The sequence below is a fragment of the Globicephala melas genome, chromosome 18 (genome assembly GCF_963455315.2).
Source record: "Globicephala melas chromosome 18, mGloMel1.2, whole genome shotgun sequence".
In the NCBI taxonomy this organism is placed as follows: domain Eukaryota; kingdom Metazoa; phylum Chordata; class Mammalia; order Artiodactyla; family Delphinidae; genus Globicephala; species Globicephala melas.
Window position 1 is genome coordinate 9,259,107 of NC_083331.1, and position 26,951 is coordinate 9,286,057.

General features: G+C 45.1%; 1 protein-coding gene and 1 long non-coding RNA gene across 9 annotated transcripts in view; one reads left to right on the forward strand and one right to left on the reverse strand.

The window, feature by feature from the left end:
* Positions 1 to 753: 753 nt before the first annotated feature.
* LOC115866721 (uncharacterized) lies at positions 754 to 11,251 on the forward strand. The gene is made up of 5 exons (XR_004044786.2): positions 754 to 888; positions 2,034 to 2,142; positions 4,840 to 5,103; positions 6,236 to 6,433; positions 10,965 to 11,251. It is a non-coding gene; the product is annotated as an uncharacterized lncRNA (long non-coding RNA).
* STARD13 (StAR related lipid transfer domain containing 13) overlaps positions 5,325 to 26,951 on the reverse strand; it is a 320,629-nt gene continuing 299,002 nt past the window's right edge. For all 8 annotated transcript variants that reach the window (XM_060287920.2, XM_060287918.2, XM_030882525.2 and 5 more), the window contains 8 exons: positions 26,586 to 26,745; positions 18,679 to 18,877; positions 13,664 to 13,874; positions 12,956 to 13,070; positions 11,862 to 12,083; positions 10,885 to 11,102; positions 7,744 to 7,920; positions 5,325 to 7,011 (listed from right to left, as the gene is read on the reverse strand). In XM_060287920.2, coding sequence (XP_060143903.1) covers positions 6,894 to 7,011; positions 7,744 to 7,920; positions 10,885 to 11,102; positions 11,862 to 12,083; positions 12,956 to 13,070; positions 13,664 to 13,874; positions 18,679 to 18,877; positions 26,586 to 26,745 — 1,420 coding nt within the window. In that variant the 3' untranslated portion in view covers positions 5,325 to 6,893. The remainder of the gene's footprint in view (positions 7,012 to 7,743; positions 7,921 to 10,884; positions 11,103 to 11,861; positions 12,084 to 12,955; positions 13,071 to 13,663; positions 13,875 to 18,678; positions 18,878 to 26,585; positions 26,746 to 26,951) is intronic.

Below are 26,951 nucleotides of genomic sequence, written 5' to 3' on the forward strand. Positions count from 1 at the left end.
GCCCCCAGAAAGGCAGGGTCCCTTCTCCCTGGCTGGCACCTCCTGGATGCTCCCTCGGGTCTTCCTTGGGCACAAAGTTCCTGGCAAAGCTGCGCATTACAGGATCGAGACAAAATGGATTCCACACACCATCTTGGGAATTTCTTCAGAAAACTGCTTGACGGGCTTGGAAACCAAGGAATGGGGGTGGGGATTCTCTGAGAAGAAAAGATGAGATTCAGACAGCTTTGAAGTGGTGGAGGGGGAGAGAGACGGGGGAAGGAAGGCTCAGGCTGGAGGAGGCTCCCTGGAAGAGCCCTTCTGAATCCAGGCAGAGCTCCCATCTCTGACTCTCCTGGGAGTGCAGCACCCAAGCCTCCCCGGGGAAGCAGGTACCACGTGGGGAAACGACCCGTACACTCCAACCACCGGAGAACAAGGTCAGGTGACTTTCAGGGTTAGGCTTTTTTTGTACTGTGGTAGTAGCATTTCAGTCTCTTCCGTATTCCCAAAATAGCTTCCACCTACCTGCTGATGCCTGAAATCCTTGTAACAGGAGAGAAAGCCTCTAATGCCAGATAAGGAGATAAAAGACTTCATTATGCAAATCTACAGTGGAGCAACTCTGTCTGAAACATTCATATGAAAATGTCACCAATCAGCTTTTCAGCAGACGGGATGACTGATAACCACGGGGATGGCAGAGGCGTCTGCCACCCTTGACGTGAGCACAGGGATGGGAAGGGAAGGCGAGGAAGACCGACATAGGGCCGGCACCCGCTGTGCCCACAGGGGCGGCGTGGTGATGTTTCCCGAGATGACTAGGATTTAGGGCAACGAATCCACGCGCGTCCCTGGTGTGATGATCTTCTGGGTCTTGGGGTGGAGCCACGCGGCCAGGGCGTGAAGGTGGGTCTTCCGCCTCCTGCCAGCAGCGCAGTTGTTCTTCACGTTCTGAAGCTGGGGAGTGGGAGTGAGGTGGGCTGGGTCAGACCCTTCCCTGCGGGAGGCGTTCACTGTTCCCAGAGTGGAGGCTGAGCGTGAGCGGGGTGTGTGGGGGGGCAGGCGGAGAGGTGAGAGCGCCTGGGGTCAGGTGTGGGTTAAGGCGCTGGAAGCAGAGCCCCTTGAGGCTGCAGCTTTAAGTTACATCCTACCTTGTACTGTCTCCCCGGTGTGTTGGTTGAGTCTTATCCCAAGTGACGCCTGGTCTGAGGTGTGTTGTGGGGATTTAGGGAAGCACTTGGAGCAGCTCCACAAGGAGGTATCACGGGGAGAACGGGGTCTTCCTCCTCTCCCAGGACTCTGGTGCCAGGGTGGGTCCCAGCAGTGAGCTGAATGGTCGTGGTCGTGGTCAGCAGGGGTGGGTGTGGGTGTGAGGATGAACCAAGCTGACAAGGGAGCCTGCCTTCGAGCACGTGTAGACGCTTGTCTCGAGAACTCCGCGAAGTATCCGGGGGCCTTGGAGACATGCTTGTATCTGGAAATCAGAATGGCAGGGGACTTATCATCTGGGCCTAAGAACTGAATGTTCCCATCTGGGACATGCGGGCTTCCAGCACCTGTGCATCGCTTGCTGGAACCCTGCTTTCTGATGGGCTTGAAAGATGCAGCCAGAGGCTTCATTTCCTCCTGCTGCTGTTACTTATTTTCCTTCACCAGGAATAAGGTCTCAGCAAATTGATGAATTGATCATTCCCAACACTGTAATTTTAGCAGCTCCAGCAGAGCTTGAGGAAAAATAATCAAACAGCATGTCATTTTGATAGTTCTTTACCCCAGGCCCTTGGTAAGCTTTTCCCTGTCTAATCTCCTTCCTCTGATTTTATTTTTCTCTGTAGAGCTTCTCTGGTCAATTATGTATCTTGTTTCTTGGCTGTTTTCTCTTCTAGACCATAAGTTCCATGAGGACAGGAATTTTTTGTCGTTTTATTCACTGATTTCATTTATTGTTTCACTTACTGAATGCTTAGAACAGCGTCTGGCACATCATGAGTGCTCCACACGTATTTGTTGAATGAATGAACTAATCAAACTGTCCTATTTTCTGCAAACAGATGTTCAGCATTTGATAATTTCAGAAACAGTTGCATTTAACTTCTTGGAAGACCAGCTAATTCTCCATTGTTTGTGCTATTGGAGAGCTGTAGCAGTCAAACACAAAATGTGAGTTATTTCACTGGCTTTGGAATACTCCACACTAGGTTATGACTTCCATTTCTATGGCTTCTATCATCTTTATGCCCAGTTTTCAGATGCCCAGGTCATTTTAAATACTTATAGAATGGTGTAGCAGAAAGTGTCCTATGGGATGGAGTTTCAAAGCTGAGTAAGACATGGTCCATGTTCCTAAGAGATCATAATCTAGTGGGAGAGTTAGATTTATTGCCAAATAACTAAATGAGATGTGATTCATGCAATAAGAGTAATATATAAGGAAGCAGGTGGATTTCAGATGGGTGGTCAGGAAAGTCCATGGAGCAAATGATGCTCAAATAGGATTTTGAGGAATAAACAGGCTATCACATGACCGACAAGATGGGGAGAAAGTCAATGGCAAGTCACAGAGATGTGAAAGAGTGGCTTGGTATCACTGGACCGTTATGGGTGTAGTCAGGAGAGGCAGGGATAACACAACTGAAGTGAACACGGGATGTACCTCTAGCTTTGGGCCCTGGTCACTCTCATAATGTTTCAGACCTGTATGTCCCACTAGTGGCTGGGCATCTCCACCTCGACAATTCAGAATCATTGTAAGCACTACAGGAACAGTGACACTCCACTTGGCTAGGATCTATTTAATTCCTTTACATGAATTTCCTGAGAAGAAATCATACGACTGATTTTTTTTGTGGCCAAATATCAAAAGACAGAAGTATAACAGAGACTTCCCTTGTGGTCCAGTGGGTCAGACTCTGCGCTCCCAATGCAGGGGGCCGGGTTTACTCCTTGGTCAGGGAATTAGATCCCGTACGCATGCCACAACTAAGAAGGCCACACGCCATAGCAAAGATCCCACGTGCTGCAACTAAGACCCAGCACAGCCTAAATAAATAAATAAAATATTTTTTTAAAAAAGAAGTAGAACAGTTTCATGCCTAAGAATTTCATGAAGTAGACTCAGAATCAAATTTGAATTCATATGCTCCAGGGTCCCAGGATGACACTGGTTGCCTGTGGCTGCTAGAATGACCATGTTCTCTTCTTTCACATAGAAGAGGAAGAGGGACAGTTGAAATTCCTCCTTTGCCTATGAAAGCAAAACTTGCAAGTAATGGTAGAAAGTATGAGGGAGAGGAGCAGAGAGCAGAGTTTGGATCATTTTTATGTGGGCATATGGTCGTTTGGGCTGCTGTGGCTCTTGTAGCCTGTAGCTGAGAATGTTCGAGAGCTCCTGCTTGCTTTATTAGGGGTGACCTTTGTCATCTTTTAGAACTAAAGCATAGAACAAGTACAGTGGTCCCTCAGTACCCGCAGGAGATTAGCTCCAGGACTCCCTTCAGGTACCAGAATCCAGGGATTGCTCAAGTCCCTTATATAAAATGGTGTAGTATTTGCATATAACCCATGCACATACTCTCATATACTTTAAATCATCTCTAGATTACTTGTAATACCTAATACAATGCAAATGATATGTAAATAGCTGCCAGTGTACAGCAAATTCAAGTTTTGCTTTTAGGAATTTTCTGGAATTTTTTTTAGAGTATTTTTTTAAATTAATTAATTAATTTATTTATTTTTGGCTGTGTTGGGTCTTCGTTTCTGTGCGAGGGCTTTCTCTAGTTGCGGCAAGCGGGGGCCACTCTTCATCGCAGTGCGCGAGCCTCTCACTATCGCACCCTCTCTTTGTTGCAGAGCACAGGCTCCAGATGCGCAGGCTCAGTACTTGTGGCTCATGGGCCTAGTTGCTCCGCGGCATGTGGGATCTTCCCAGACCAGGGCTCGAACCCATGTCCCCTGAACTGGCAGGCAGATTCTCAACCACTGTGCCACCAGGGAAGCCCCTGGAGTATTTTTGATCTATGGTTGGTTGAATCCTTGGATGCAGAACCTGCAGATATGGAGGGCTCACTGTACAAGGATGGAAAGCAAGAGGCTCAGAGTCAGATGTGGCTACTCTTCATGGTCCAGTGGTGCAGCCATAAGTCACGTCATCAAGTCTCAGTTTCTTGTGCACTCAGTGAAAATGGAATTGTAGCTGGAGTTCACTGAATCCTTCATAAAAATACTCTTAAAAGTGTTCTTATAACTTCTAGATATAAGAACAATGAAATGTAAAAGAAATCCCTACCCATCACCATAATGCCTTAGACATAGGTTAAGGCACCCAGACTGTTAGTGAAGTTCTGTAGATAACAATCTAGACTTTTATATGAATCTTTATATTTGAGGAAGATTTGACTACAGTACTGAGGCGTCAAGCTCATGGCAAGCTTTTTAGAGAGAACTCTTCCTCAGGAAGCAGGTTTTCTGCTTACAGGATGAAGCATGAAAATCAACATGTATTTTATAGGAAAAAAAAAAGGGTATATTTAACGTATATAAATTTCTTTGCCTTGGCAAGTATTTTACAATTGATGATTGATACCAACAGTTGAGGTAAAGATATACATGCAGTATAAATAGTATAAATATAATATTTAAAGGCAACATATTTTGTTTCTATTGGCAAGATAACAATGAATAAAATACTGTAGTATTTGACAAGCTTGCTGCATCTTTCTCCTTTTTTTTTTTTTTAAGATGCACTGTGTTGTTAGGCAGCAGTGATGTGATTAGTATGTGCATAAAAATTAAGAAGTCAGGTAATTTGAAGAGAAGGGGAGTCAGAAATAAAACCATGTGTGCTTTTATTCTAAGTATCCTCCAGGTCCCAGCTTCTCAAGGTGTGGTCTTCGGGCTGGCAGGCTGGGCATCCCCGAAGCTGGTTCAAAATGCAGAAGCTCAGGTCCACCTCAGACTGCCTGAATCAGAGGCTTATTGTAACAATATCTGCGGGTAATCCGTGTGCTGCTAAGGCTGGAAAAGGCCTGCTCTAGGTGACACGACGCCATTCATCCTTGTGTGCCTATCATATTTCCTGAAAACATATGATCCCATCTCTGGAGTAGGATCAGCATTAAGGTAAATTAAAATTCACTAATGATCTTGTCTGTGCCTACTAAAGTAATCTGGCATATGTGGTTACAATTAAGATGTATGGAAGAAGTGAATTTGTTTTGCTCACAGGGCGTTGCCCAAATGGAAAATTATGGGTTTGCTGCCACCTTTTTCAGTAGGCAAGGAAACAAAAAATCCCTAGATCACAATTCAAACAGTATGATTTTACTGGTACCATACAAAACTCATATATAGCATTTTTATTTCTCTCAATAAAAGAATTGCACATTGCTGATAAAAGAAGACATTATATAAATGCATACAATATAAAAAGAAAGGAAAACACTCTTAATTTTTTTTTCTCCAGCATGAATTGCTAAGTTATGATACCAATCTCTCCCTGAAACCAAACACAATAAATTATCTTTCTCTCTAGCATTGTTGAATTACAATAAAAAACCAACTTAAATCCATTAGCAATTGGTTAAGGATAGTCCATTTGCTTAGTCTATACAATAATAAATAAGGTTGGGTCAAATGCGTAGGTAGCTTGACTGACTAATGAAGAAACATGGAATTTAACAGACCTGTTTATATTTTCTAAAACTAATTTAAAGAACACAGTTTTGGTCTTAACATTAGTTTAAAAACCCTGTCTTTCAGATTGCAAAACTTTAATGAATTCTATCTTAAGAGCATCATATGTAGCAATAGTAGAATTCCCTGAAGCTGAAATGGTCCAGGACTCTTGAATGACCATCATCTCCCTTAATCTGGTGTCCAGAGTTAAATTCAGTGCAATACATTGGTAAGAAAATGCCAATTAACTGTGGACAAATAGGCCACTGGTCAACTAGAATGACATTTAAGAACATTATGAAATGTAAGTATGAAAACTCAACAGAACACAGAGGCTCCCTTTGGCTGTGAATCTGCAAAAGCTATTATACTCAGCTCTAATCAGCAGGGAAGTACAGGCTCTCTTTCAGTCACTGGGCTGACTCCAGTGGTCCATAGGCGTCTAACATGTCACTGAAAGCTGTATCTGCTGGCCCCATGGCAAGCGGTAATCTAGCCTTAAATGCGGGAACGACTCCTCACCCACTTCTTTGCTTTAAAGAGGACTAAATATTATTTTCTTTGCTTTATCCAACAGCCCACTCTCTGTGTTTGAATAACACCAACAAGCTGACAACATGTAAGGACCATTTAACGTGTTCTCCTTTGGTTGGCTAATCTTTGGTAAGACATCAGGGCAGATGACATATTGTCACACTTCGGTGTCAGCAGCAGATTCTGCTCAGCTCACAGGACGGCGGGGAGACAGCGCCCAGAACAACTTGGAAAGAACCAGGTGAGGAAGGGACTCACCGAATCAGACTTGTTCCTTTTCAAAATATGCAATTATATATAAAATTGATATTTTACATATATACAGTAAAGATAGAGATATACACACATATGTACATACGCTATACATACATTTATTTACAGTTAAGAATACGCTTCTTAGAAGCCTTTAAATAGCAAATTAGGCAATGCACAATGAATAATCCATTTAATTTTAAGTAACATAGATAAATGTTCTGATTTTTAAAAATATTATATTAGTAGGGATGTAGCCGTCTCCAGGAAGGCTAGGAAAGTTCCCAGAAATTCTTGCATCTTCAACATTCCGACTTCTCAGTGCTTCCACTTTTAAGCATTGTCAATCGCTTTCTCTCTCTCCCTTGCTTTCTCACGCGCACACTCTCTCCCACAAGTGTTTACTTTCACTTCCTCTTCCCTGAGTTTGATGTCACACTGGGGAAAACTCAGATTTTAGTTTCTGGACCTTCAGCAATGAGGGGCTGAAAAGAGTTTCTAATCCTGGCAACTTCCGCCGCACACAGATGTCCAAAGCCTTTATTGTACCATTCTGGGGAGTGACCTCTGCGGGGACAAAAATCAGAAAGGAGGTGGGAAAGTCTTTTTCCAAATCACAACAGTTTGTCATGGTCGATAGGGCTGTGCTTGTGCCCTGAATGTCAGTCCACCTGCATTACACTCGGGGCTGCTGCTCCGAGGTTCTGAGAACCTCGTTCTGTCAACAGGGCCTTGAAAATGCCTTTTTGGCCAAGTATTTGGTCTATCTTTACAGTATTCACCAGGTGCTTTAAAATGATAGCGTCTCCTCAGGGGTGATTCAGACTTAATTCTAGAATTTACTGAGAAAACCCAGCTTATATCCACCCCAGAACAAGAACTCAGCATCATGAATGCCTTGAAGGGGTTGGATTTAAGTTAGTTCCCTCTCAAAGGAGGGCAACTGGAGGGAGCCGCAAAAGGGACAGGCTGAAAAGAAACACAAGAGGACTCGTATTTACTGAGCACCTACTACATCCCGGGCTCTAGTGCTGGTGTTTGCCCCATGCCCAAAGCACAGAAGTATAAGTAAGTGGGACAAAACGGAAAATAAAGATGAGCAGAGGACTTTCTCCTGAAAGTCAGAATTTTAGCAAGGGCGGAAAGAGGAAAAGCGAGGGGAAGGCACACATAATCTTCTAGAAAGCATGTTAATGGCAAGAGGAATAAAAGGACAGTGAAATAAGGGACCAGATGAGAAACAGGGCCCCAGCGGATGTGCGGCAAGCCTGCGCCCGCCGCCCCCAGGAGCCCGCTCACCTCAGGTCCACCCTGCAGATGTGGGTCAGCCTCGACTTGCCTGACCCACACGGCTCCATTAAGTACTGAGAGTCCATCACCACAGCCCGCACACCACCCATGAGCTGGGCTTCCTCGTGGTCCACGGAGAGGGACACCAGGGTGCACATTCCTTTGGGCAAATCAGTCTTCCAGGTCCTGCAGCAAAACAAACCCGCACGTCGGAATTAGGGCTGAGAGAGAAAGAAAACCCGGAGCACAGCGCTGAGGCTCACACTTATATCTTCTTGCTCAAATTCCAAGCCCAGTTACTTGGACTAAGCTAATGGTTTCCATAAGTGCGTGTGAACTTTATGCTGTGCAGTTGAAAGCAAGGGTCTCAGCCCTCTGACCCAGAGGTCAGAAACGGTCTTGCAGCTTTCAGAGCTGCTTTCGGAATCCCAAACTGAGGCTGCAGAGGCTCCCGCACAACACTGAAGGGCTGGTCTCACCGTTTGGGAACTAGGGCTCGCCCATTCAAGTCTTTCAGCAAACATCTATTCGGTGTGCCAAGCTCTGAGAAGCCACTGAAGACATAAAGGTCTACAGCCCAGGAGGAGAAACAGACCTACCAAGAGAACCCTAAAGCACCACGGCAAGTGCAGTGATATGGCTGTGCAAAGAGCGCGCTGAGATCACGCACAGGGGATGGCTTCCTGGAGGAGGCGGTGCTCAACTCAAGTCTGAAAGGATGCTTAGCTTGAAGAAAACTAGGTACATGGCAGACTACTAATTGCCTTCAAGTCCCTGAGTGGCTCTTGAGCAGGAGAAGAAATAAATACAGTTGATTTGCCTCCAGAAAGCAGAGATATGAAGGTATGTTTTAATTCAGTGCAGACAAGAGCCGTCTCACAGTGTGTACTCTTCAAAAATGGAATGGGCTATATGAGGGGTAGTGAGTTCACTGTTACTGGAGCTATTCAAACATGGGGGGGTGTACCACTTGGGAAAAGGTTGTAGATGGAAGTCAGGAATCATGAGAGCATCTCTGTAGCAACCATTTCTACCGTAGGATGTAGGTTTCATTATTATAATCTTAGTTATTTATGTTACAAATCCTATCCCCTTGCTTAGTTATCTCATCTCTAACTTCGTCCTGGCCTACCTCACCAGAAAGAGGAACTATAACCTAGAATTAGGGAATAAGCAAGCCCTACACAAATGCTTAGCAACTTCTCCATGGGTGTGACCATTCTCTTTTCATGCATAAGGCTGTGATTAATAACAAAGACTGAAAGTTGTACAGATTTCTGGGGATAAAATGGAAGAAGCTTCAATGAGTATCACTGGAAGCTCCTGAGGAGCTAGAGAAAGGGATAAAGTAACACATGAACATGGTAATCCCAAGAGGAGACCAGCCTCATGCATGCTAGCCTAGACAGGGAGATGCTCTGAAAACAGGAAGCGCCTCAGCCCTGGACTCCTCTTCCATACCTGTCACTTTCTACCTTTTGTATCATAATCACAAGGAATTCCTGCTGCAGGAAACACATCAGGTTCATTATTAATCCTCTTGGGTGCCGAGTTCTTCTCCCTCCCTCATGGTCCACCCACCTTCTTCTTCAAGTCAAGTCTTGGATCAACTATCAACACAGTGAGACTCTGTTCTGACCACTATATTTGAAATTCCACCCCTTCCTATCCCCCTAAGATAAGTAATCCTATCCCCCCTGCTTATTATTTATTGACTCTATTCCTATCCCCCTTGCTTATTATTTATTGACTCTATCTCCCTAATAAAATATAAATCCCAAGAGAGCAGGGCTGTGGTCTGTTGTGCTCCCTGCAGTATCTCCGGAGCCTCCAACAGTGCCTGGCACGAGGCAGTGATGGAATGATACATGAGAAGTAGCAGGCGGGTGGCACTGCAGGATGAGTGGAAGGAGGGCGGTTCCATGCACGGACTCCGGCCCTCAGCCTCCTGTAAGGGAGCGAAGAGGCAGGCTATGGCATGGCTCCATCCCCCCTGTGGCTGCCATCCTAGAACGATTTGATTTTCTGCTTGCAAGAGTGAAGGCGTACAGTTTAACTTCCACGAGGTGAGTCCCAATAACTGCAGTAATAAGCCACCCTTACAACGGCCCACATTCTCCACCAGGGTCCCAAGGTTGCTAAGATAAACACATATACTTAGGGAAAAAATGACCCTTAAAATTCAAGGTCCTAAGGACCAATTCCAAAGGCATAAATAGCCCATGTGAAAAATAACCTTTAGTTTGCCATAGAGACTAGTTTAATAAAGAAACTATTTAAATTACACATTTGGGAATTTCACTAGTGATTCTTTTTATACTGCTAATATATGAGAAGAGACAGTATTCACCATCAGTTATCAATAAAAAAAGGATGTATTGATTTAATTATATTTTATGTGGGTTTGTTAGAATCCTCAGTCCCTCTTCTTTCTGATTCAGTACTGACTCACCAGCCCATGTACACAGCTCTGCTGTGCAACTTCCTATTGCTGGTTGAGCATCCCCCTCCAAACCCAGAGAGCAGGGGTCCGGAACTCAACCCCAAAATCCATTAGAGGTAATATTTCGACAGTAGACACCAGCCTCGCAAGCCCTGTCAGGCCCTGAAACCTTTCTGGACATCCAAGTGTCTCAGCACAGTTGGACCTTCAGGGCTCTGTCAAGGTTTCCATGCCTGGTAATGAGTTATGAGCAGCTGAAGTTATACAGAGGCATTTTGAAGTTTCACACACTCCAGATTGAGAGTCACACCACTGAAGACTTGCTTTCCCAGGGGGAGAAAGGCAAAATCACGAGAAAAGCCAGCCAGGTTCAATCTGCATAATTTAGCAGAAAGTACAACTGGACAAACAGCAGTTTTTTGGGGGGACTCTGTTCTGAGGAAATGAACAATATTTATGGCTTAATAAACTGTATGCTCCGTAATGAAAGGGGCCATAAGAGAACCCAGCAGAGCTGTGAACTGGGTGAAAGAAGCAGGAAGTCGGGCATAAACACAGCAAAGTCAGTTTTCACTGAGAGAAATGAGGGCCGGCTGAGTGTTGCCAGTGGAGGGTGAACTTAGGTGGGAGACCTCTGAAATGCTTCAATCTGCAGCTCTTACCTGGCTTTTGGAGCAGAGCATCTTAAACCCCGGAGGCAGGCTTACCTGAGAACCAGGAAGTCTCTGGAAGGGTGAGGCGCCATGCTGTTCTGCACGTACTGATAGATTTCTGTTTGCTTGTCCAGGGTTTCCACCACCTTCCACTGCACGAAATCCTCATCCCACAGGTGACGCTCCCTCAGCACGCGATTCAAAACCACCGAGGGGGGCGCTTCCACCTCCACAGAAGCCTTCCACAGCTTCAGCGGATGCCCGTCTCCCACCTTGGGAAAGATACCAGCACATGCTGAAGAGGTTGCTGGTTCCAACACAACCTACCATCCTTCACTGGGTGTTCAAAAAACATCACTGAGTATGTAACTTGAAAGAGTGACTCTGAATACCTCAGGTTTAGAATTTTTAAATGTTTATCCTTAAGCTGAAAAAAGAATACTGATAATAAAAACGATAACCACCAACACACAGTGCTCCCTGTGTACCAGTCATTGTTCTGATTTTAAAACAGCCCTCCTCTGACAGTGGTCCTACTATTATGTCCATTATGCAAATAAGAAAACGGAGGCACAGAGAGGCGAGTGACTCGCCCAACGTCACACAGCTACGGGACATAGCCAGGCCTGGGCTCCAGCAGTCTGGCTCCACAGTCTGCAGTCTGATTATGTGCAAACAGACTCTAGAGTGGGTGGTTGACTGATTCCTGTGTGGTGAAGCCCTGGGAACAGAGTAGCCATTTTAAAAGCAAAACAGCGTTTCCCGGGTGGCGCAGTGGTTGAGAGTCCGCCTGCAGATGCAGGGGACGCGGGTTCGTGCCCGGATCCGGGAGGATCCCGCATGCCGCAGAGCGGCTGGGCCCGTGGGCCATGGCCGCTGGGCCTGTGCATCCGGAGCCTGTGCTCCGCAATGGGAGAGGCCACAACAGTGAGAGGCCCGGCTATCGCAAAAAAAAAAAAAAAAAGCAAAACAAATCCCTGGTTGTAAGACTTGGCTCTTTGGGGGTAATTTTTTCCAAGACCTGAGATTACCTTTTTGAAAGCAAGATCTGTGTTGTCTGTGTTGGAACACGTGACCCATCCTTTGAACTTTTCCTTGGCTTCCTTCTGGAGGCCCTGGATGAGATGCTCCAGGTACGTGTGGAAAGTGGCCCCGCTCTCCTCCAGCTGGGCCCCCAGGTCTTCCAGAGTTGGGGGATGGATCTCAGCCTCCATATATGAGTCATGAGACTGGGCCACCATCTCAAGCGGGACCTGAACCGACGGATGCACAGAAGAGCGACACACTGAGCTACAGAAATGCTGAGACTGACAGAAAACAAAGTAGCAAAGCCAAAGACCACGGTACGGGCAAAGGGCTGAGTGCCGTGGGGCAAGAGATGTTTGTCTAAGATCAGTGAAGGGGGCGGGGGCGGGCTTCCTCAAGTCAGGAAACCCAAATCTGTTTGAGGCTATATTTATTATTCAAAACACCACCATGACTTCCCATTCATTCTTTCCATTTTCCTTTGATTTTACTTATTATACATTTTTATTCAATTTGGCAAAACTTGGGCTCAGGAAACTTAAAGTGCACAGACTTAAGGGGAATGTCAAGCATGACTTAGAGGTGGCTTTACCTTTGTGGCACACTTTTCCCTTTTGCAAATGACAACTTTGCCCCAACAAGTATGCCGGAAGTCTAGTTCACTTAATCCTTTAGCGTATCTGTGGCTGTATTCATAAGCTGTTACTGATCCTGAGTTCACAGCGATTGTTCAGTATCACACACTCTCACACACACACACACACACACACACACACTCTGAATCTAATCAAGTCCCGAGGTTACATCAAATATACCGTACTTGGCTGGCTGGCCTGGGACCTGGCACCTGAAGTTGATGCAACTGTTCATAAAATCCATCATCATGGTAAACCCAAGTGTCTTTAACTGTCAAAGCCTCAACTATTCAATATATAAGCTCACTCCTCACATTTCTAGGAGGCAAAGACCAGACCTATCGAGTGTACCATTGTCATAAAATCAGGAAAAAACAGAAATAAGCCATAAATGCAGCAACCATTCCAAGCGTCTTACCGAGTTCCAAGAGCTATAAGGAAGGCAGTTGGAGCCTTTCACTTACCTCAAAAAGTCTGTCGCATTCCATGATCATGTGGGCCAGCCCCTGAGCTGCGGCCAGATTCTCACTGAGGTCCTTTTGATCTGGCTTCCCGGAGGCATATTTCTTCTGGATGACTCTGTAATTGAGGGGGAGAGTCTTCAGCGGATCCCAAACCCAAGAGCTTTTCACAGTACACAAGCTCATCCCTTTGTCATGTCTTCATGCCTAGATGTCACCCAGATCCCATACTTTCTCATTTCCAAATAGAAACAGTGACTACACATCTTAGATATCCTGAGTCAGGCTAAGAGTTTGACAGTTCATAATGGAAAACCTTGGAATAATACACGGGCAGGAATAACTGTTGGGGGAGAAATTGATCTGTTTTTCCCAAGTTTGAAACTACTTCACTGCAAGCTGCCCGTGCTTGGGCCTTAAATCTAGCCTTTTAAAATTGAAGATTGTAAAATACTACTGTGTCCTTTTTCCCTCCTTCCCACTAACACACGCAAAACAAAACAAAACTCCAGGCTTTCGGGATCACAAAGGACACTGTGCTACTTTGACAGTTCCCTGACGCTGAGCCACACGAATTATGTTCCTCCAAACATTTTCTGATTATGAATGAAGTGCTGACAAATCCGCAACTTGCAATACAGCGGGAGTTTTTTTAAGTAGCCGTGGGGAATACCTGGTTTAGCATCAGCGTTCTTGCTGAGGAAAACCCACCTGGGGGAGCTTTCCTTCTTCAGCAAATTCAGATGGAAGAGGGAGGGGGCCAGACACACAGCCAGGTTCATGGGCGTCATCTGATTCTCCTCCACCGCATGGACCACGTCGTTGAGGAAGCACAGCAGCGTCTGCAACACCTCCCTGCTCTCATCGGCCAGCAGCAGGATGGCCGCCTGCACTGCCTGCAGCTGCTGCTCTTTGGGGACGTCTGCAGAAAAAGCGGTGCCGGGAGTTAGAGGAACAGCCGCGGAAGGAGCCAGGGGGATGGGGAGCGAGCGCTACCTTCCTGCGAACACACTCGGGGTCACTGTCAGCATCAGCAGTGACATGACAACAGCTAAGGGCGTGGAGCTGCCCCAGGTGGTGAGAAGCTTGACGAGCTGCCGTCGGAACCCCACAGTCTCACTCCAGAACCCATAGTCTTCACAACGAGGCTGGACATGCAAAGGAACACCCTGCGCTGGCTTTTCATACTCTTGGAGCAATCCGCCTCCTCACCTACCTGTTTCAAACCTCTTGCCCACCCTCCCTCCCACCCCACCTCCAGCTCGCGAAGCATCCCCCAGGACGCCCAGGGCTTGGGGAAGAGGAACCAGGCCCCCCGCTTCTCGGGCCCATTCCCCATCTGGGCGGTGATAGGGGTGATGGGCACTGGTCAGCAGGCTTGAAAGGGAATCGGCCTGAACAGTATGAGGTAACTAAAAGGAAAAGGTATAGAAAAATGGGTGCTCCGTGCTGCATTCTGCTGCCCCCTGGCTGTGTTTGTTAATGATCTGTGAGGCCTGACTCGCCACCCTTATTCCTCTCTCTCTGAAAGACACCGTCAGGAGCTCACGTGGGCTAACACGGTTGTCTTTCCTACAATACCAGGTTCTAGAGCGGGTCTCTGCAGCAGGTGTCTGTGCTCCAAAGCGGGGGTGGGAAGAAACTGTTGGGATTTCCACTGGTGTTTGTTTTCTCTCATGCTTTGAAAATACTGATGGGATGTGTCTTGTGATAGGCACAGTATATTATAGTATATCATGATATATTTATATTATTGAAAATACGTAAGTATACATGCTCAGATAGCTCCTACTGGCAGGGGTGCCTGATAAAAAAAATGTGGAGCCTGCTGCTCGGGGGGCGGGGGGGGGGTGCTGTGGCGTGCCTTCTGCCCAGGTCCTGCCCCTCTCCATCATCGGCCCTCCCAGGGCGGGGCACACTGCGGGCCCCAGTCACCCGGCAAATGCGAGTCTCAGGAAGAGCCTGACCGTGGGTTGGACATTCTGGAACCCACCCCCACCCCTACCACGTCCACTGTGAACTGGCACAAGACAGACCTGGGTTTGATAGAGGAGAGCCATTCTGTTCACATTATACAGAAACCTTTTTCCTTTTTCTTGCTTGTGCTGAAGCAGAAGCAGATACTCCTAATGACCTCAGGCTTGTCACTGAAGTGTTATAAATTCAGCTGGAGCCCTTGAACTGCCTTTAAATAAGCTGCTTTAGGTAAGATGTCCAGTGCATGCATTGTTTAGCTTTAGGTTGCCAACCTTCTCTTCTGTGCCAAAATTTTTGAAGAGTCATCTGTCATGGCTACAGGTTGTCCCAGCTTCCTTCTACTCACTCGTTTCTTTATCCCTCAGAAACTACCTTCTGTCATTATTTTCTACTAAAGGTGCCTGCAAAGGTCAACTATCAATCCCTAAATTCAGCCTTCATATCGGATCCTAGCCTCTTTGACCTTTTTTGTGGCACAGGCACTCCTGTGGTTCCTGCCTCTTTCCTGGCTCTCAGAAGACTGTTCTAGATCTGGATTTCTAGGTGCTGATAACTGGTGTCCACACAGATGGCCAGCAGCACTTCAGACTGCACGTCCAGGCTCCTCCCTGCCCCCAGATCAGCTCCCCTCCCCCTTTTCCTTTCTGAATGCTCTTTAAAACTACAGGGTCGTCTTTGATCCCTGCCTCCTTCTCTCTCCTGTAGACCATGGGCCTCACATGTGTTCATTATCCATCCAACACTCTAATTAATCATCTGATGAAAGTCCAAGAAGTAACAGAGCTACAGTTGGACCTGCTCTGGAGAACAGAGGAGGAACTGTCCCTCTCTTCTCCACAGCCCTTTGGAAACAGACTCCAGAGTCTATCCCTAGAACATCTTTATTTCTAGTCTTGCTGCTGGAGGTCCCCACAGGTAACCCAGAGCCTCAATTAATGTGCTGGCTCCCTAACCCTCCATTCTCGTCCTGTCCAGTACCTCTCGTTCACCACTTCCAGATTCGTGGGTCAAATAAGCAGTTCCAATGGACATGCACCCTGTGGCACAAGCCTGGCTGCCTGTGAAATACCTACTCTCTCCTTCTTTCTCTGTAAGAAAACCCACATTCTGTTCAGGACTGGGCTGTAATGTGCTCAGCGAAGTTGGGCCCCTCCCTCAAAATCACGGGATAACCATGTTGGCCTAGACCAAAAATGGTAATGCCATTCCTCTTCCCAGTGATTGATTTAGGGGAGAAAAGTGTAAAATTTCTGGTCTATGGGACCAAGATAAATGCTAGGTAGGCATTTCTGTAAATTTATCTCCCTGATAAAAAGAGACATATGGGGCTTCCCTGGTGGCGCAGTGGCTGGGAGTCCGCCTGCTGATGCAGGGGACACGGGTTCGTGCCCTGGTCCGGGAGGATCCCACATGCCGCGGAGTGGCTGCGCCCGTGAGCCATGGCCGCTGAGCCTGCGTGTCCGGAGCCTGTGCTCCGCAACGGGAGAGACCACAACAGTGCGAGGCCCGCGTACCGCCAAAAAAAAAAGAGACATATGCCCAAGGAGAATCCTTCTGCCTGCCTCTTGCCTTTGGATGTGATTTGGGGAAGACATGATAAAGATGAGTGGTGGCCGTCATATTGTGACCTTAAGGGGATGACAAGAGATGCTGACCTCAGCCATGGTGTCACTGAATTAACCAACTCTGGAATTATTAAAGTCCAGATTTCTTGTCGTGTGCGATTATATAATGTCTTTATTATTTAAACCACTGTTTGTTGGATTTTGGGTTCTGTGTTTACAGCTGAGAGCACCGTAACTGGTAGCTCCCTCAACACCACCCAAGGGGTCCCCGCAGTGATTAATGAATCAAATATGAACTCTTTGCTCTAATATTCAGTGCCCTTCCTGGGTACAGTCCCAGTCTAATTTTTGGAGTCATTTGATGCTGCACTGGACAGTTACCCTTCCTTGCCAGCCAGACAGAAATCCTGTAATCTCCTGACACATGAGCTATTTACTTCACTCAGCATGTGTTCCTCACGTGTCTCAACCTTCAGTTGTCACTGCTCTACCAAGTCCTTGTTCTTCATCTCAACCCCCTTGGGTGCTCTCTGTAACCTTATCATGGGATTTCTCCAGTCTTGCTGTTTTGCAGTTATTTATGTACATGTCTTGTCTCCCTCAACTGTAAGATGCTTAAGAGCAGAGTTAAGTCTTACCCATCCATATGCTCTGCAGTGCTCAGCACAGTGCCCTGAACATAAGCAGAACTCAGTAAATGTTTGCTCAGCTAAAATAAGCCCTGCTTTGACCTGTTTTATTTTGCTTGTGAGTCTCACAAAGGGCTAAAAGCATTTATCTCTTGGAAATAATCTGACTTTAACCTTAGACTAGTGTCAACCATAACCTGAGAACTGATTAAATGTAAAGACTCATATATGCTACATCCAAACCGTAAGGGAGGTTTAACTGAAAAATGCAGCTCAACCTCTTACAGCAGAAACATCATGAATTCCCTGTATTTAGCCTCCAGCAACATGTATCACTAGTTTTAACTTAACCTATTCACTCTGACAAAATAATATTTATTTAGTGGGTCACCACTTTATCCTGTTTTTACAAGTGGTACTTGTTATCATCCTTTTCGAATTTCCAATATTATAAACTCCTGAAACACATTTAGTACAGAATTCTCAACAGCAAGAATCTTTTTCGAGTTGGATCAATTCCATGTCAAGGTCCACTTCATGTATATGTTGCTAAAAACTCAAAAGTCCACAGGCCAAGTGTTTTTTTCCTAAAGAATTGAGGCTTGGACCATTAAATACTTACAGTTAACTGTTGAACAACACGGTTTGACCTGTATGGGTTCACTTAACAGGCAAATTTTTTTTTTTTTTCAATAAATACACAGTCGGCTCTCCCCATACTTGGGTCCTGAATCTGCAGACTCAGTGAACTGTGAATCCTGTACTATGTTTATGATCGTGGTTGTCTGAATCCTCGGATGCCCAACTGAGGATACAGAAAACCGACTATGGGACTTTAGCATCCTCGGTGGGTCCCGGAAGGAACCCCACAAGGATACTGAGGGACAACTGTATAACCATAACAGTGCAGCTAGAAAAGAGCCATGTGTTCATTTCTAATACCATCCCCTACTTTGCAACTATCTTTAGCAGGATATGTTGTTAAATCAATACTTGCTTTTCTCAATGATTAATTACAGGGGTTTTGCTGAGAATTATCAACTTCACATCACTTAAAAAGTTCTAAGTGAAAATATAAATTTGTTGAATTAAGCTTACGCCTTGATTTGGTTTGCTTACTTTTCAACCATTAAAGTACATTGCATTAAAATACATTTCCTTTTATTTCTAGTCATTTTAACACATTTGGATTTCATATATCCCAAGGAAATGCTTTCTTTTTAAAAACACCTATATATAAAATAAATTCTATTGTTACCTTTTCATTTTAAATTTATTAAAAGTACATTGAAAGTTAGTTTTTATATCCTACATAAAACCCTATTGAGCAGGAAGATTTTGATGTCAAAAACGTATTTTCAAATGCATAAAATATAGCCTGGAGATTTCCATATTGAAGTGTGAACAAAGTTTACTTCCGGAGAGGAAGGTAGAATTGTAACTTTTATATACTTCTTCATGCATTACTTGTACAATTAAAATTCAATCTACAGAATTTTGTTTTTTAGGAGGATGAATGCACTTGAGAACACTGATCTACCTTGTTCCCACTTACACTGATAGATGTGGAGGAAGGTCTCGCTGAGCTTGTTGGTGAAAAGAGGCTCAGGAAGGTCCCGGAAGAACTGCTTCACCATATCCGCCACGTCGTAAGCGGACTGGTCGTCATAGCTGACGTTCTCAGGAAAGCTCTCGTTCATTTGACGTAAGGCATGGATTCGAGACTTCACGCCTGATTTTCGAAAAAGACCCACCTGAAACAAGCCACAGTGACGTGTTAGTGAGGCCGCCTTTACCCTAGACGTTTTCTTCCTACTGCAAGCACGCTGACGGAGATGAGAAGGCAATAGGACCAGGACTCGATGACTTGGAATTGCATCCAAACTAGTATATTGTAAATTACTAACTTAGCTACTTCGGGCAGTAGCTGAACACTGACTTCCTCTCCCATGAGATGAAAATAAGAATAATAGCCCACCTTACAGGGCTCCTGAGAAAATATACGTGATTGTACTTTGTGACTTGTCAAGTCTTACAACATGGTAGACGTTATTTTTTTTTCATTTATTTAACAAGTAATGATTAAATACCCCCTATATATCAGGCATACTTATATCTTCTAAGAGTCATTAGTGAGCAGGTCAGACAAAATTCCCTACCTTCTGGTGTGTATACTTTAGTGGGGGTTTTGAGAAACTTCTGTCAATGGAAGGTTTGGTGGGTCCCAGATAGGTAACCATATCCAATGCCCCTTTGAGGGAGAGGTTTATAGGGAATATGCTCATGAAACAAAATATCGTTCAGCACATATTTTGATTGACGGGTCTTATATGCTTTTCCTTCTTCAGAATCCTTGTAACATACGCTTCTCATATGATGCACTTACTACTCTACCTGGTTAGTTATTATGGGTAGAAGCTATGGCTGTAGTGAGAATGATTCCTAAGTGGCTTTTCTTCAGACTTCAAGACACTGTATTATGCCTTTTTCATCCTTAGGGCTTAGACTCCTCCTCTGCTTGATAAATGAATGGAGCAATAAGGCACCGTGGGGATAATGCCCCTAACAGGAAAAAGCCAGGCGAAGCAGAGCCCGATGAGGATGGAGGTTCCTGCAGTGGTTTCCGAGTTATGCTGTAGGCTCTCCCCAAGTGGACCTGCCGTCACCCCAAAAGAACTGAGCTTCTCTGGGAGCCCAGGCTTATGGTGAATTCGTATGTCTACTATTTTTAAATGCCTATAGGGCACTGAGTTTCTCAAAACTGGTTCTTCAACCCTCAGTCTCCACTCTTTTCACTCCCCAAGGGCTCACTGGTTGGCCCACTTCCACATTCCCAGTGGTCAGAGAGGTGGGCAGCGGCCTCGAGTCAGCGCTGCTCTCCCTCCTTATTCCTGGAGAGACATGCCAGGTTGTCTCACTGGCTGCTCTGTGTGCCAGGCCGGCCTCGACCCAAGCTCAGGGGTCTGAAGAGAGCTCTCTGGGTTGCTGCTATAAACAGAGAGCAGCGCCAATTCTTTTAAACTGCGTAACAGCAAGGGAAGAATTCCAAGCAATTAGAGAATACTCAGGTTTTTGTATACGTCAGCTGAATGGATCGCAGGGGCAATTATACACCGCTACTTTTTGTGGCAATAAAGACAGAATTCTTAGTAATACTTCTTGGCATTCCAAGGCTTACCACCCTAATTTCACAGAACAGGATATTAAGGCATAGTGTCACTTAAAATATTAATTGCTTTCTTTTTTATTCTTAAAGTTTGGAATGTCTAGAAAATGCAAAACATTGCCAAGAAGAATCTAAAGAGCATTTCTCTTCCTCTGGCAACTACTCCAAGTTTCATCAAAGGGCATGAGAAGAAAGCATGTCCTGTCAAAAGAAAAGTTCAAGATGTCAAATGAGTGATTATCGAAGTGAGATCCAGCCTTGATGTGTTTACATCTCAACTCTTCGGATTCTGGAAGGAGGCCCGGGACCGTGCCTCAGGGCCGTGCTGCGCAGGAGTTCTCAGAAGCCAAGTGCCCCAGAGGTGAATTCCTCAGTGTGACTCACAGATATCCTCCTGTGAGTTGGTATTATTCCATTTGAGAATTCCTGTTATTATTATGTTTTAATGGTAGAGAAATATTGATCGGATTCTATAAAAAGAATAAAGCAGACAAGTGTTTGTGAGGACATTGCAGAACGAGATTCCTCTTTTGTCCTCTGTGTCTTGCTGGCTTTGATTCTGGGTGCACAGTGACGTGCAGGTACACACACATCCCAGTGATGTTTTCTTTGTATTGTTTTGTTTCCAAGTTTCTTTCTAGTTTCAGCAAATATTGTGATTTTAATTATTTTAGACATGTCTGGAGCTCTCCAGCTGCGGGCTCCGAGCTGCTTGTTCTGACTTAGATCTCACAGGATGTCCAGAGGGTTGTCAGGTATTTATTTGTTCTGCCTCAATTTCTGACAATAACCTTCCCGTCCCACCCTTATCATCCAAGGGACGTGGGAAATATCTGTGGGTTCTGGGGATTTTTGTTGGAAGCACCAAAGGAAAGTTTTTTTCCTAAGCCTAATAAAGTAAAGGTGGTCTGAAATCAGACTCCAGATGTTGGAGTGGAGGATGGCGGAAGGGAAAGATGGTAAGGGCGCCTGTCTTCAAAGATGTCACTGAGCTGATGTAAGAACTAACCCTGGAACTGTCCTGCTTCCTGCCTTCTTGTCATGTGACCGTGGGAATTTTCTATAGTTTAAGCCATTTGGGGGCAGGGCTTCTGGTCCCTGGAGTGAAAAACTCCCTGGGCGTGGTAAATAGAAGCTTCCTCTAGTGATGTAGAGGTCCTGGAACCAGAGAGAAGAGCTTCTCCTAGCCATCATCATAGAGCAACCAGGGGTGTTGGCCCATGGAGTTGGCAACCATCATTTCTTCTGCAAAAAGCTTTCAGAGCAGTGATAAAATATGCATTTTTGGCTAATTTTTTTTTTTTTCCTAAGTAAAAAGTGGAGGACCAAAGAAACCACTTTAAAATGGCTTTCTTCTAAGGGCACCCTTGTCATCATAGCCAATGGGAGGCAACTCCGGACCCTTCAGCTTCATTACGAGGAGGACCCAAGATGTGTGAAATGTCTTTCATTTGCTTCCGTGTCTGTCACTGGTGGGCGGGTGACCTGGGTAGACACACGGGGACCCACACTTGGTTTAACGTTCTGCGGTCACCGTTTTGAAATTCTTCATAATTTATTTGCACTTTCGTTTTGCACAAGGCCCCACAAATTACACAGCAGGGCCTGCTCTCATGTACCTCGAAAGCATGGCTCTAAGACTCTCTTAAAAGGTAAGAATAGAGGTCAGCAATGCGAAATCCATTTTTTAAGCTTTTCTCTTGCACATAATCTCTCATTTTAAAGATAAAAGGATGAACAATGAGTGTTGCTCTGATCTAGTTTTACTTTCCTCTCTCTTTAGTCTTCTACCCAAAAACTCAGCTATGAGAAAGCAAGGACTCAAAGTGTAATTTAAACAGATAGGCGCTGGAACATCACTTATCTTACCCGAGGTAGGCAGCAGGGAGGGTGATGAACAGGCGGCAGGTCGAGGACACTTGTACTGAGTATGAAGTGTCTTCCCAGCATAATTGGGCTTTTAAAACTTACTGCTCCATTAGAAGGAGAGCCTGGGCATGAGTGCTGCATTAGAACTCAAATTTCATCTAAATAATATTAAATCTCCTACTTGGCATCCTGTTTATGCTAATCCTTGCAGCACTTAATGATGTTTGTCAGGACTTGCATTTCCTCTTCTTTAGGGATGTGCTCCGCTAATGAAGAAAAGTTGCTTTTATTGAGAGAGAGAGAGAGAGGTTCCTAAGAACAGTATGTGGTGGGTTCTTATTTGGAGCACTGCAGGTTTAGCCACTCTCTGCCGTGACTTCATATTCATCAGGGGCTGGGTATAACCATCCTTCTGTGCAGTTGATGTAGGGCAGAAATAAAGCTCAGCCACAAAGCCCGCTCGTCTCACAAACTGCTGCGTCTGAATACAAATGGTTCAGAACCGAAGGCCAAACTCCCTATTTCATCTCCAGCCAGCTGCCAGGGCAAAAATGGATACACTGTGTTTCCTCACGTGGAAGCTGTTCTGCACTTGGGGGTGCAGGTGGAACGGTGGTCTTGTTTCAGGACCCTGTAGGGCTGACTTCAGCTGTTTGCGATGAATGTTTGAGAAGAATGTGTAGCATGAGGGAGAGAAGCTGAGCTCACGGCAGGCAGCCTCCCTCCCTGGGGTGAGGGGCTGAGCCTTGGGACAGTCTTGCATGGTGGTTCGAGGGGACCATGTAGAGGCAGGCAGGCAGCAGAGAAGCCAGTTAAGGGGGGTTTAGAGGAAGAGTATTCTGAGACCCTCTGGTCTTGCACGGCCGGGGGGCTGAGATCTCAAGAGCCTGTGTAGACCTGAGTCTTCCCTTCAGAGGAGGTGCCGTTGGCGAAGGAAGGACCCTCATCTCGTGTGTGTCCGCTCCTTCCTTGTGACTCTTGTCCCTCCTCTTTCTTTTCTGATTCATTGGCTTTTATTTGCTCGAGTTTGCTCTTAAATCTCTAAAACAGTCTTCCTCCTGAGCCTGGTTTTCTTCGATTCTTATTATGTTTCTCTAGTTTCCCCTTGTCCCTTCCTATGACCACCTTCCTTCTTCACAGGGACCAGAGGGGGGCTCTGTGTGCTGCCCACACTGTGTGCTGATGAAGGGGAGGGACATACAAGGTGGGGGCCCTGCTGGTGTTGGGTACCCCATAAGGGGAGGAACTGGATTCCACGAAAGTCCCTTTGACATCTTGAGGATTTTTTCTTTTAACGGATACAAGAGAAGGGTTGCCTTGTTCATTGCGGTTACATTTAGAATCAGTATTTATGTCTATGAAATGAGTCTTTTTTCTTATAAAGCTTTGCCAGCATACTGTTTTTCAGTGTGGCGTTTTTCCAGATTTAAAAAAAAAAAAAATAGTTATAGGCCTGAAATGGAGGCTGGGAATAAGCCAGTGAGTAGAGATTGAGCAGGTTTCGGTGCCACTGTCCTTCTCTCTGTTCATATGACTTTGTCTTCAAACAGGACACTGGGCCCAGTAACAGTAGTGATGCCGGTGATATTCATTATTCAGAATCTGCAGGGGGCGGGGTTGGTTTCCATTCTACATAAAGACTATGCGGTGAGTAGAGTGGTGGTATTACAATGCATTTATACCCAATCTTGTTCGAGAAAGAATTCAAGGTGACTTACAGTGATCTATAAAGTACAGTAAGATGCAATTAAAGATAATAGATGAGAGGACTAGAGCAAAAGGAAAATAAAGATAGAAAAGGTTAGCAGGAAGTAGGAATGAGGTTCACACACAAAATTCATGCCCCCAAACTATATATATTTACTACAGGCAGAACATGCATTTGGCTTCAATAATTCTAGCAGCCAGTGTAGAGAGGAAAACATATCCAGCTGAATGAGTCTGGTGTACCTCATATAAATACAGACCAGTTATCTAAAAACAACCATCTTTTCAGGTGCTGGGGCCAGAGAAAAAAATTCTTTCATTCTTACAGAAAAGACACCACATGATATAATGATCAACATCATCAACACAATCCTGAGAGTGAATTCATCAATGAGTTGTTTCGGGCCACTTTTCAGAGTGTCCCTCAATGCTAGAGATGGCATCACCCCAAAGTCCACTGGGACAAGCAATTCTAACAGGTGGTAGCAAAGTGCACTTGTTAAAAACTTGGACTCTGCAGATAGATCTTCAAGCAAGTGTTGGCTCCACCATTGCCTCCTAGGGGCTAACCCTGCCCAGGGTGGATATGGGATTAAATGAGGCAATGCTTACAGGATACTTAATATGATCCCTGAAACATGCTGGGCACGCAAGAAAGGTTACTGTTATTGAATGAATGGCACAGATGGCCTGCATTTACTTTAAGCATTCCTGAACAAACACTGTTTTCTCTGAGTAGAGCTTTTGCTGATAAGCATCAGCTAGCTGGCTATCCATTAGAATGTTTGGAACAGAATATTTTCTATGCTTGGTAAAAGGCAGAGCCGAACACTCTAAGGGAACCGGCCAAGAGGGGAGATGAGTCTTACACACCCTTAGGAAAACTGAGAAGCTTGGAAAAACATGTGTCCGAATAACAGGCTACTCTCCACAAAATACAATCTTGGGTCTGCACTAAGTAAAAGTACAACTGAAGCCACGAAGTCCTATGCCAGAGGGCGTGGTTGCAGTACTCGCAGGGCTGCAGAAGAGAGTGATTAGAGTGGGCGTTTCCAAGTATTCACTTGAGCCCACCTCCCCAAAAAGTTTCCTCAGTAAAACACCCACAGACCCTCTACCTTTGATGAAGGTGTGCTTTTGATAAAAACTCTAAAATGAAAAAACCCCAAATCTAACACTTAACAAACCAGATTCAATGGATTGCTCTACTGGGATGTTATTCACAAGTCAGTTAATATTGGGGCATCTGCCAAAGATGAGCACCATTAGCTTTAGACAAGTGGTCCTACCGCCCTTCTTTCTGGGAAACAACAGGCAAGCCATCCAGGCCATTTCTCGAACAAAGCAGCCATCACCACCACAACAGGAACAGCAACCACTGTTACCCTCACTATAACATCTAAATATGAAAAAATGTAGGCATGGGTATTACCTAGATTAGGAGTGGGAAGGGAGAATGGAATAATGCATTTAGTTCAATCAGCAATGGCATCGAATGAAGAAGTTACTCTCATTCTTACTGAAAACTGGTATCGGATTCATTAAGAGACCATCTTGATTCTTAGCGTGATCTCAGCATTGAGGTAGAGACAAGCATCAGTTCATGAATTCGTGTAGCTCAGCTCATTCCTGTCCGCTGAGCCCAAGGCCAAGGGAAAATCAATGAGAAGTGCAAATAGTCTTAGGTTGGCACAGATTATTCACAGGGCATTACAGAGTATGATGAACAAAAGCCATTATAGAACAGTTGCCTGAAAATACCCCCACTACTCAAGGCTGTAATTTATCAAGCAGAATTTCATTTTGGACCCAATGTCTAACAGAGAAACTAATGAGTGTTAATTCCGAGGAGCAAAGGCTTGGCCTGGTTAATTATAGGATGGGTTGCTTTCTGGGCCAATCAGAGTCCACCATTGTGATGCCCCCCACAGTCCTGGAGACAAAAATGATCTCCAAGACTTTTGTTTAGCTTGAGCTTTTTAATCAACTCCACAAGATGAGGGAATATTTAATTTAGCTGATATTATTTTCATATTTTTAAAAGATTTTTTGATGTGGACCCTGTTTAAAGTCTTTATTGAATTTATTACAATATTGCTTCTGTTTTATGTTTTGGTTTTTTGGCCCTGAGGCATGTGGGATCTTAGCTTCCTGACCAGGGATTGAACCCACACCCCCTGCATTGGAAGGCGAAGTCTTAACCACTGTACCGCCAGGGAAGTCCCTATTTTCCTATTTTACTTGCACATTTAAAAAATAAATAAATAAACTTTTTGAAAGATATAAATAAATTTGTCATGGTGCTGCTTCAAAAAAAATTTAATAAAGGGAGATATAAAGACCTAATTCTGGTTTTAAAAAAAAAGACAAAGAGGGATAACAGAATGCTGTGAAATTAATGGTGGCACTGAGAGCATAATTAAAAGGAAATGCAGTAGACAGCTTTACTCTCAGTTTCGGGGGAACACAAATTAGCCATCACGGGTACGAATGATTCACATTAGCTTTCTGCAGTCACTCCAGGGTGTCCTTCAAGTTGCCAGTGAGGAAACATCCTCACACAGCTTGACAAGGATGTCACCTGGTCAGATTAAATACTGGCCTACAAAGATCGCAAGGCCTTTTACTTTGGAGAGGCATGTCTTGTCTGATCCTGGACAGATCTGGCCCTGCCTGGCACTCCGTACAGCCCAGGCCGTGCTTGGGATTTACGGCCCTACCTGATCGAGGCAGTTGCTGCGTAGATACCTCAGGGCTTGCTGGATACTCTGTGGCAGGGGCTGTCCCGTTCTCTGGACATGAACGATGAGAGGAATGCCAAAGACTGTCTTGTCTCTGTAATCAGGAACTTTCATCCTCTTCATGAACTTTGGAACTGCCCTAGAAGTCACAGAAAGCAGGTCATGCACGCCTCGTGGAGCACACTGTGGGGACAGGCTGTGAGAGCAAGAGGGAAGCCAAGCTTTTGTTGGCATATTGGACAAGCACGGGGGGATTCAACGTTTCTCTCTTAATTACTCACATTACATGGAAGGACTGTGTGTGCCCCGTGCCTCTGTTAGACCTCTACTATTAAACAGCGTGAC